Source organism: Ascidiella aspersa, chromosome 9 (assembly GCF_963924565.1).
Source record: "Ascidiella aspersa chromosome 9, kaAscAspe10.2, whole genome shotgun sequence".
Taxonomy (NCBI): domain Eukaryota; kingdom Metazoa; phylum Chordata; class Ascidiacea; order Phlebobranchia; family Ascidiidae; genus Ascidiella; species Ascidiella aspersa.
The window spans coordinates 22,198,932-22,210,802 of record NC_139455.1 but is presented as its reverse complement, the minus strand read 5'-3'; the positions used below and the strand labels follow the sequence as shown (position 1 = coordinate 22,210,802).

The 11,871-nt window shown below is 37.1% G+C and overlaps 1 protein-coding gene across 1 annotated transcript; it reads right to left on the bottom strand.

Annotated features, from left to right (window-relative positions):
• Positions 1 to 380: 380 nt before the first annotated feature.
• LOC146133608 (cobalamin trafficking protein CblD-like) lies at positions 381 to 11,871 on the bottom strand. Its single transcript, XM_083397803.1, has 2 exons — positions 11,800 to 11,871; positions 381 to 789 (listed from the first exon to the last, which is right to left on the bottom strand). Exons 1-2 carry the CDS (start codon positions 11,869 to 11,871, stop codon positions 478 to 480), a joined length of 384 nt encoding a protein of 127 aa, XP_083253929.1. The 3' UTR covers positions 381 to 477.

Sequence of the window (11,871 nt, the reverse complement as noted above, 5' to 3'; positions counted from 1 at the left end):
AATTTGTTGTCTAGTAACAGCTGCGCGTTGAGAAGTATATTTTTTGCTGATAAGTTTTTTAGGTCTCATTTTAAACGCTGATCATGTACTGGTCTCAAGGTAAAATGTCATGTTTTGGTAAACAAAAAATCTTTGGTTTCTACCCATTATACACAGGCTGCTTGGCAAACAACCAAATGCAGTGAATTTCGGGATAAACGAGAGACCCTTACGAGTAAGAATAAGAAAAAACTACACAAACCTCACCATAAATAGTAACGCAATCGCGACAGACAAAAATATATAGCGTTTTTTGGGTTTGCAAGTCTTTGGCAGACCTATACCGACTTTCGAAACATAAACAATCTACCTGCTTTGGAATCCGTTTTTAGGATGTACGCCGCTCTTGAAACAAAAAAAACACACTTTCGAAATAAAATCGAACACAGAAAAAAGCGAGTAGGGCCTAAAAAATATAAAAAGGAAATATATTCCAATCTAAGTGGGATGAACGGGTGTCGAATTTTCCAGGAGTCTTTCCATGATGGGCTGTTGCTTGCTGGCCGTGGTCACCACACTGCCTACAAACACGTTGGCGCCCCACTTTTTGTGCGTGATCACTTTGCAGCAGCCCAAGTCCTCGATGCTGAAGCCTAGCGAGTTGTAGCGCTCGTCCGTTTCAAACAGGGTGTGATTCGTGTACTGGCTGAAGAATGGTTGGCCTGAAGACGGGTCTATGAAGTCGCACCAAAAGTTGTTGGCTCGCAGAAGGTGGCAGATTTCCGTTGCAGTCGAAATAAAATTTTCATTCTACCCAGTTTCACAATTTGTATGTGCTGGTAGGTCTGTTTAGTAGGTAGGTATAAGAGGTAAATGTTTAAACCTTTTGTTTGTGGTGGAGGTGGTACAATTTTGGCAGCTTGTTTTGTTGCTTTAAATAAAAGTGGTAGGATTCTTTTTTCACAAGACCATTGTTTTTTACGTTTAATCACTTTTACATCGTAATTTCAATAAACACTTTATTATATAATTGCTTTTCACAAATGCCGCTGACGATTTTAATAACGGTGTTAACAACGAAAATTACCCGGAAATTAATAACACAATGGAGCTCTAATTGTATTTTACTACAAGGTATTTATATTTGGGAAAACACAATACGACAAAGCAACAAAACCTAAAGCAGAACAATTTATAAAACCATAGTAATAAAACCAACGACATAATAAAGCCAAACACGCATATTACTGTCCTATACAGAATATGATCAAAATCGTACCCGAATAAGGCCTAAATGGCCAAAATAACGCCTCTGGCGCCGCTTGTTTGCAACGGATTTTTGGTCCTGTTTGGGGTTATTGTAGGTTAATTAATGGGGTAGAAAATGGGTTAGGGTTGAAATTATTACAGGAGTTAGAAAAGTATTTAGGGGTGGGGTTTGGGGTTAGGTAAAGTGTTGTTTAGGCCTGATTCTTACCATTTAGCTCCTATCCAGACGGATTTATTTATTTGTGTCGATTTAAACGTTTTTACGACTATTAAGTATTAGTCCTATTTTGATCTTATTCCGAACTGTGTTTTAATCTAAAGAAAATGTTAAAAATTTTTGCGTTTACGTATAGTTAAAGTTGGCCAAAAATATAGTTCGACAGGTACTCAGAACCACATTTGGCACGTGGGTCAGAACCACGCTGAGACAATATAAAAGTTTTAAAACAAAGTGCAATGAATGTAGGGCTATCACGCGGCCAACAACTACATGATAACACTAAGCTATTCAAAAGTAACTTGCGGCCCACGAAAAATGGCTCTGCGGCCCACATTTGGGCCGTGGCCCACAGTTTGCCGACCACTGTCTTAGAGTAAGCTTAAAGAGCATAATTTTGCGTTAACTATCATTACTTAAAAATGGAGACTTTGAAAGGCGCACGACAGTCACTATTATAACTCCTTTTAAAAATCTGCTACAGTTAAACATATATCGATATTACACCAACATCGGATATTAGCGCAGAAACCGATTAGCGAGGAACATACTGCGTATGACGTTTTTAGCGAGAAAAATAAAAAAGGTTTGACTTAGCGTTGTCAGTTGTCGAATACACACTTGCTAATCAGCGAACCTAAACGAATAACGAAAGAGAAAAACTATCCAGCGTTTACGGTCGAGCAAACAACAGACGAAAAACGGCGTTTTGCACTCGATTTTAGATTAAGACGCGTGACCCAATTACTTAAAAAGCACGTGGCAAGTGCCTTCCCCCCCGTTTGCCTCGTCAATTAACTCGGGTTTTTGTCTTAAAGTAAAACAAGATTTTTTTTCTAGACGCGCTGTAACCATTCGGTGCAGCTAGGGGCGTCCCATAATAACGGAGCCGATAGAAAAATGTTATCGGCATTTAAGCCATGACTTGTCACCCGATGCAGCAATTTTTCGCCTTGAATTTATATTCTTGAAAAATCAGTTGCTAACAACTAATGGTAACTGTGGCCTACTTCTTAACAGCGTTAAAGCAAATTTGGTCCTACTAGCATAAGAAAAAATGGTTATCTTTAAACGATTTTATTTAATATGAATTGCTTGTTTAAGCATAGCTATGACGTCATTGGTATCGGATCGCGATGTTTTTTGTCTAAAATGTCGGGGATCGGTATCGGAATAAAATGTCAAGTATCATGCATTGCATTCCCCTTAGGTGCAACCAGTGTTTTTTTAAGGTGTTTTTCGGTTTCCCAAATTTTGGCAACTTTTTGGTATTTAAAACCTTAAAAAAAACCCTGGGTGCAACTTTAGTCGTCAAAAAGTACAGTGTATAGACGTACCATTTTGATATGTATGAAACTCTTGTATAATGCTTTAGCACAGCGCTTTTTAACCCTTGGGATGGTACGCCCTTGTGCGGATGGAAACAAATGTAGTGCGGGTGACTAACGTCGTGCGGATGAATGTGCGGGTGAAAATGGTGCATGTTTTTATCTTTCATTACGTGTGATCAGGGCTGCGCAGTCGGAGTCGGACTCGGGACTCGACGGAGTCGGTTTGATTTGCCAGGGTAGGACTCGGGACTCGAGTAAGACCGCGTAGAACTACCCGAGTCCCGAGTCCGATGTGCGCATGCGCAGTATCAAATTTTAAAACTTTAAAGGCGGCAAAATGTAAGTTGTAAAAGTGTAATAGAAAAGGTGAAATACATGTAATGCGGGTGGATCAATTATGAAACCAATATGAGTGGATTGCAGAAAATCCACCTAAATTTAGTTGCGTAAATGGGTAAAGTACAGGCTGTAGGGTCAGAGCTGGACTCGGGACTCGACAAAATCTTACATTTGGCCGGAGTCGGACTCGGGACTCGGGAGTCGGACTCGGGTTGTTTTTAACCGACTCCGCAGCCCTGCGTGTGATACGGTAATCAACTAAACCTTTTTTTTTCAGCTACAGTAAATTCAGCTACAGTAATATAGTCTCTCAGTGGTTCATTGCAGCTTAAGCTATCTGTTTTGTATCGGCGAAGACTGTCGGTTTTAGTACACATATATTTTCATTGTTATTTGTCAAATAGGAAAAACTAAAGGTTGCGAACTTAGTGTCCGTTTCGTGTGAGATTTTTCGAAATAAACGAGGCGGACGGGTCAATTAAAGGTTGAAAAGCGCTGCTTTAACACATAGAAGCAGGGAGAGTTTATTTCCGCATTTTGCCCTATACCCCCTTGCACCAGTCGAAATCGTTTGGAGAACTGGGTTGAGTTCTTTCAATTTGCAGGAAGGAGGTTGTTAAAGCTGCTATGTTAAACTGCGTTGGGTTTTCCAAAATCAAAGTCCAATGTAAAGTATATTATAGTGTGTAAAGTATTTTAGACAAGGAATGTTTTTTGAACTTGCTGTTAGTTTATATAGTTTAGACCAGTGTTTCTTAAACTGGTGAATGGTTGGCTCAAGGGTGAATAACATTTTTGCAGGGGTGAACCAATCAAAAGGGGTTAATAAGGGTGAACCGTCAGAAATGTATGATAGCTCTGCAGTTAATCGACTACTGAACTGATGTTTTTTGGTGTTTTTTTGCTTATTGTAATAGTGAAGTTGGTTTGTACTGAGTGTATGTAAGTACAAAATTTGGTGACTGTATTTTATGCTGTTGTAGCTTTCTATTTCTGGACTCGAGAAATTTTAGATTTTCAATGGTAAAACTTTGCTTGAGTTGATCTTAACAAAAATCGAAACAACCTAAATCATTTTTTGCTGTTATATATAGACGAGATAGTTTTATCATATCATTAGATAAGGGTGAATGAAATCTGGAGATCGATGCTAGGGGTGAACAAAACTAAAAAATGTAAAAAGCACTGGTTTAGACAAGCATATCTGTATTTACTTAACAAAAGGTAATTGCAGGTGATCTAATTTTTACATGTTTGACGGAAGAAAAAAGCATGCACGCTTTTTTGCAGCATGTTTATTGCCATGGCCGTACAAAGTAAAGAGCTTATGAACTGAAATGTAATATAGACCTGTGGCAACTGTTTTACACCAACATTAATCTCGCAAGTAACAGTTTAGAGCTCCTAGCGTACTAGAAGTGTACTGTTGTACTGTTATATCCTGTCCGACTACTATAAAGAGCGTTAGAAAAGTCAGAATAATATTGCCTTTGAGCTGAGTAGTAAATATGCTGATCTACTGGTAGATGTAGGGCAGTGGTATCCAACCTTTTTGATAAGCGACCCCAATTTAAATAAAATAAAATCAGAAATTATATTGCGACCCCATTTGTTTTCAGATAGGAATGAAATATTTCAAATAGTGCTGGAACAAAGTAGCAGGCGGATATGTGTAATACACAACATCAGAGAACTGTGACTATAGATGTAAAACAAAATGATTGCCCTTCAAAAGTTGTGTAGTTCAATAACAAAATTAGGCCGACGGGGTGCGCTACTTTAAACGAGTTAGTTTTCAAGTTCCATGAACGGAACGAGCGCTAAACTACAAGCACGCCTTTCGCCGCCTGCAATAATAAACGAAGATGTTTTTTTCGGGTGTTATTATGCCACGATTAGCGCAACATCTGCGCAGAGCCGTGTGCCAAGTCAGCTAAATTACAAGCTGCGGTTAAGGGGAAATAAATTGTATCCAATGCACACTTAGCACGTGGTCTTAGAGCAGTGGTCGGCAGATTTTTGTTGTCGCGGCCCAAAGCAGCCTTTTCAGAGCTATTGGAGGCCCACGTAAAACCACTACGAAAAAGTGTCGGATTCGGGATATTTGACTATAAGGTGAAATATAATACGGCGCCTTGGTGCCCAAAACACTGCCATATCATAATGTAAAATATACTATAAAACGAAGAATATACGCGCGAAGCGCAAAAATATTTTCAATTACCGGTACTTTCAGTTTAAGTTGGCAAAAAATATAGTTGGACAGGCTCCCACATTTGGCACGCGGGTCTTTCTAAGCTGAGTCAATTTAAAACTTATATGCCACACCAACTTTTAAAAGAAGTGCAATGAATGCAGGACTATCGCGCGGCCCACAAATACATTATAAATCTAAGCAATTCAAAAGTGATACACGGGCCACTAAAATTGGCTCGGCGACTCACACTTTGCCGACCCATTGGCATTACAACAAGCTAATAACACCCGACTGGTGGCTTTTGGGCGCAGCAAATTGCTCCCGTTAAGAGCTTCACTGGATGGGTATGTATTTGGCAACTCGGTTAAGTTCTTACTGTCGATTGTTGCTCGCTAGCATCAAGTTTTGGCGGTGAATTAATCTGCACGAATTAAACCATTTACTTACTTGAAAACGAAACTTTACCTGTTTAAAATTAATAAAAAAAATAAATAAAAACAAAGTGCTTGACTTTCGTCGAAAAAAAAAAAAATCTTACTTACAAACCAATCAAAATGAAATCTTATTTACAAACCCATAAGAAAACCATAACCTAGGCAAGAACACTGATTTATTGTAAAACTATAGCTTTCGCATTTTGTTTTTCAAAAATAATGAAAAGCTTTCTTATTTTTTTTAAAATCATATGGGTGTAATTAGTTTTTTGCCTGTAGACCAGTATATAATAATGAACAAAATATATATATACTTGTCCTCGACAATGAGCCTAACTTGCGTTATAAAAAAAACACTGCATCGTCGCTTACGTGAAACGTTGTAATTTTCATAATAATATTTTGATTCATATTTTGACGAGAATTAACCAACAAACTAAAGTTTAAGCGCAGATTACTTGTTAACGAAAAATAATTTTTAATCGATTCTTGGATGCCCGACAATAAAAAGTAAATAAGTTTGACTTTGTGCAGATGCGATGTCGTAGCTGGGGAGGTTTATCCGAGGCGCGATTATTAATAGTTAAAATAAAAAAAGAAAAGATAAAACTAAGTTATTATAGGCCTGTCCATTAATTAAAGAAATCACGTTGTAGACTTAAAAAAAGTAGAATTGTGTTTGTTTGAACTTTTTAGTCAACTGACATCATTTGCGTCAAACTGTGAAAGCGGCTTCTGCAAAAATATAAATGTGAAAAACAATAGAAAAGAAATAAACAATTTTGAATTCTCATGGAGAAACGAAGCTCTTCGTCGCCAACCAACAAACGAAAGTTTAATCGAGGATTACTTAAAACGAAATTTAAGGTTTAAAGATGTCTTCTTCAAGTTTGGCGAAGTGCTGCTTGACAAGCCATAAACTTTTGAGTGAGCTTGTCCGATCTTGAAAGTTTATGAACTTCGAGATTGTTTTGTACTTAGATGGCGATTGTAAGAAGAATGCTCGTAAGTGTCATTATAGTTAGTGGGTTGCAAGTTATTTGGAGGAACGAGTGGAAATCACTGAAAACAGTTGTTTCATAAACCAACAACGTCTTTTTCTGGATGTGGCCGAATACTACAAAGTTACAAACATCGCGCCTACAAATAACAACTCACCAAAAAACTCGGTTATTAAGACATCTTCGAAAAAAAAAATTGAACTTAAATTAAAAAAAACTTACAAAAAATATATTAGAAAAAGAACTATTTTGTTTCATACTAAGAAATAACAATTTTTTTTTAGCCAGACGAAATATTTGCAGTTTGTCCAAACGCACTTGGAGCAACTGCAAATTATCATTTATTCATTCTGAAGTCATTTTCACAAAAACAGTAGCGTTTGTGGATTCTAAAGATTGGTGGTTAAAAGACTTCTGGTGAATATACTGGTGAATACACAGTTCATCTTAAGTTGGATTTCAAATTCAACAATTTTCCCAAAACGACTTCTAACAGGTTGACGACATGAAACTTATCGCAGCCTACAAATAGTTATAAGAACGAGATTTGTCTGTTTGATATAACGCTTGACTATTTATTATAGCGCATTTCGCATCATCACTATTACCTATTTTATAACATAGGGCTAAATCGGCAAAATTGGCCAATTTCGACGCTCATATACCAGCGATTTTTTTCGAATTATTTTCGACCTGCTTCAATTTGGCTGAAATTTTCACAGAAGATGCGCTAGGACAATATGAATCCAACGGTGATACTTATATAGTCCGATTCTTTATAATTAACGAGAAAATGGACATTTTTTCTAAAAATTATCCAAAAAAACGCGATTTTTGGCATTTTTTAAAAATCGACCTTCTCTGATTTGAGTGAAACTTTGTGTGTAGATGCGTCTTGGGCGTAGAAACTACATGGTAAAGTTTCAACCCCCTAACACTTAAAATAAAGCTGAAAAACGACTTTAAAGTTTTTTTTGATTTTTTTCAATTTTGCGAATTTTTGAAAAAAAAATCCCCTGTAATATTTTTTCAACATTTATCAGTTGTTCATTTTATTCAGTATTTTTTATTCTGACAATGTCAGATTTTCCGCGTGCAGATTAATTCACCGCCAAAACTTGATGCTAGCAAGCAACAATCGCCAGTAAGCACTTAAGCGAGTTGCCAAATAAATTCCCATCCAGTGAAGCTCTTCACAGGAGCAATTTGCTGCGCCCAAAAGCCACCAGTCGGGTGTTCTTAGCTTGTTGTAATGCAAGACCTCTAAGTTAAATTAAGGTTATAAACTGTACAAAAAAACTTTCGTTTGTTGGTCGAAAGTGTAGCAAAAATTAACTAAAAATGTTCTGCTTTAATCAGTTTGGTAAATTGTGATTAATTTATTAAAGCAAACCATTTGAAAAATTCAGGCCAAGATAATAACAAACAAATCTCAACATACAGTTACCTGCAGTTTGTTGCAAAACAAAGTGCGTTTTTTTACCGTAAACTTTTTTTTTTCGCCTGCTGAACTTAGCTGATAGAATGTAAGTTGTAGTAAGCGTTTTGGCTCGATTCTTCCAACTGAAGAAAAGGGCCGGAAATATACCAACAGGATTAGTGATGGTCTGAGCCAGGCCCTTTATTAAACCTGTCTGCACCAGGGAACAGGTGCCAGCACGAAGGTAGGGTCCGAGTTGCAAAGCGGAGTAGGGGATTTTTTTCACGATAATTTTTATTTTTGAAAAACTTTTCCTGTAATACGCATAGGTCTGTTTAGTAGGTAGGTATAAGAGGTAAATGTTTAAACCTTTTGTTTGTGGTGGAGGTGGTACAATTTTGGCAGCTTGTTTTGTTGCTTTAAATAAAAGTGGTAGGATTCTTTTTTCACAAGACCATTGTTTTTTTACGTTTAATCACTTTTACATCGTAATTTCAATAAACACTTTATTATATAATTGCTTTTCACAAATGCCGCTGATGATTTTAATAACGGTGTTAACAACGAAAATTACCCGGAAATTAATAACACAATGAAGCTCTAATTGTATTTTACTACAAGGTATTTATATTTGGGAAAACACAATAAGACAAAGCAACAAAACCTAAAGCAGAACAATTTATAAAACCATAGTAATAAAACCAACGACATAATAAAGCCAAACACGCATATTACTGTCCTATACAGAATATGATCAAAATCGTACCCGAATAAGGCCTAAATGGCCAAAATAACGCCTCTGGCGCCGCTTGTTTGCAACGGATTTTTGGTCCTGTTTGGGGTTATTGTAGGTTAATTAATGGGGTAGAAAATGGGTTAGGGTTGAAATTATTACAGGAGTTAAAAAATAATTAGGGGTGTGGTTAGGGGTTAGGTGAAGTGTTGTTTAGGCCTGATTCTTACCATTTAGCTCCTATCCAGACGGATTTATTTATTTGTGTCGATTTAAACGTTTTTACGACTATTAAGTATTAGTCCTATTTTGATCTTATTCCGAACTGTGTTTTAATCTAAAGAAAATGTTGAAAATTTTTGCGTTTACGTATAGTTAAAGTTGGCCAAAAATATAGTTCGACAGGTACTCAGGACCACATTTGGCACGTGGGTCAGAACGCACGCTGAGACAATATAAAAGTTTTAAAACAAAGTGCAATGAATGTAGGGCTATCACGCGGCCCACAACTACATGATAACACTAAGCTATTCAAAAGTAACTTGCGGCCCACGAAAAATGGCTCTGCGGCCAACATTTGGGCCGTGGCCCACAGTTTGCCGACCACTGTCTTAGAGTATGCTTAAAGAGCATAATTTTGCGTTAACTATCATTACTTAAAAATGGAGACTTTGAAACGCGCACGACAGTCACTATTATACCTTCTTTTAAAAATCTGCTACAGTTAAACATATATCGATATTACACCAACAACGGATATTAGCGCAGAGACCGATTAGCGAGGAACATACTGCGTATGACGTTTTTAGCGAGAAAAATAAAGAAGGTTTGACTTAGCGTTGTCAGTTGTCGAATACACACTTGCTAATCCGCGAACCTAAACGAATAACGAAAGAGACAAGCTATCCAGCGTTTACGGTCGAGCAAACAAAAGACGAAAAACGGCGTTTTGCACTCGATTTTAGATTAAGATTAAGACGCGTGACCCAATTACTTAAAAAGCACGCCGCTTGTAACAATTTGTTAAACCATGACAAAGAACAAAAAACGATAATATCACTTACAAAAAGGGGGGTAAGAACTCCCGCTCCCCTGGATACGCCACTGGGGGCAATGGATAATGTATAATATTTTTAACCTTTATAAGTATTACACTTATAAATAAACGCATTTTGAAATTCCAGGGGGTGGCAAGTGCCTCCCCCCCCCGTGCGGGCGCCCATGTCGTGTACCCCTAAACTCATCCAGTATTTTTGTTTCTACTCATTTAATTTGCCTCGTCAATTAACTCGGGTTTTTAGTCTTAAAGCAAAACAAGATTTTTTTCTAGACGCGCTGTAACCATTCGGTGCTTAAGTTATTTTACAAATCACTCGATTGAGACTTAACATTTCAATATGACTTGTTTACAACACTGCACAAACATTGTTTACAACAAAAGCAATAGTGAGCCAAAACAACGTAATCGCCATAGTGATTTCACCCTAATTATGCACAATTGTCTTGTCAATTTTCGTCAACTAAACCTACGTGGTTCACTACTTTAAACGAGTTATAAGAAATGCGTTTTAATGCATCTGCTGCCATAATTAAGAATATGAAGCCTACTCCTTGTATCTACTGCACATACCACGTTGCCTAAGTTGAATAACAAAGGTTAGCCTACGTTTTGAAAAAACAGCCCTTTTATAATTCGAAAAAATGTTACAAAGAAACAAGTTGAGAAAGTGCGACATTTGCTGTGCTAAATCAAAGAAACCTAATTTTGTGAAATGCCAAGCTAAATAATTTATCAGCTCTTGCGAGCTAAAAACAGCACTTTCACGCAGAAGATGCACTCAGTCACGTTTATTAGTGTGACGTCATTGTTTAAAAATACGAAATACATAAATCGTATGACCCCACAAAAATTAGGCGACCCCAATAGGGTTCGCGACCCACAGGTTTCAGACCACTGATGTAGGGTACGATGCGGCCATGTAATCCTACACTAACGCGAACACATTAAGAGAAAATTTTGAATTTCGATTCCAAATATAATCGCTAGTAACGCAAACATCGATTTTGAATTATACATTGCGCTTAAGATTTGGGTACACTATGCACGGATCTGTAATGTAGCTTAATAATAAATTTCAAAGCCAAAAAGGTCGAGTAGATCGACAGCATCTTGATTAAGACGTTTCGATACGAACTTGTATCATCTTCAGTTAGTGAAGCTTTGATTTGCTTTTCAGTCACATTAACTGAAGATGATACAAGTTCGTATCGAAACGTCTTAATTAAGATGCTGTCGATCTACTCGACCTTTTTGGCTTTGAAATTTATTATTAAGCTTAGGAAGTTCATCGTTAAAACTTTATTTAACAAAAAATAGTTATTTATTGTCGCGTGATGGTTTTAGTAATGTGTTTTTCGCCCAGCGTTTAAAGTGTGTGGGTTAAGGTTAGGGATAACGTTTATACTCGGGTGGCGCCAGGGTAAGTTTTATCAGATTGCATTACATAAGTCTTTGATTTTGTTTATGCCCAGAACGATTCAAGTGCGGCGTAATTATTCAATAAACTCAGGCCATACGAACTCGTTAGTTATGTACTTCAATAGACTGGGTTACACACCAAATATTAAAAAAAAAAACAATTAAAGGCAATAAAATTTGTATATACTTTTTAACCAAGTTTAAAACGTCGCACTGAGTTTGCATAATTGAGACAAACGCAGCGGAAAGAATCAGATTGTCTCGCTAATGGCAAGGCGTTGTGCTAAAACACGTAAAATGATTTGAAATGAATGGGTTTTACCGAACATTTCACGGAGCCATCTGTTTAAGACTTTAGCACATTGTTTATTTCTTAGTATCAACATGTGTCCCGATTTACATTCAAACGCGGAAATCGCAGATTTGCGATCTCCGGTGCTGTCTGGTTAACCATCTCACGATTGTTCTTCAT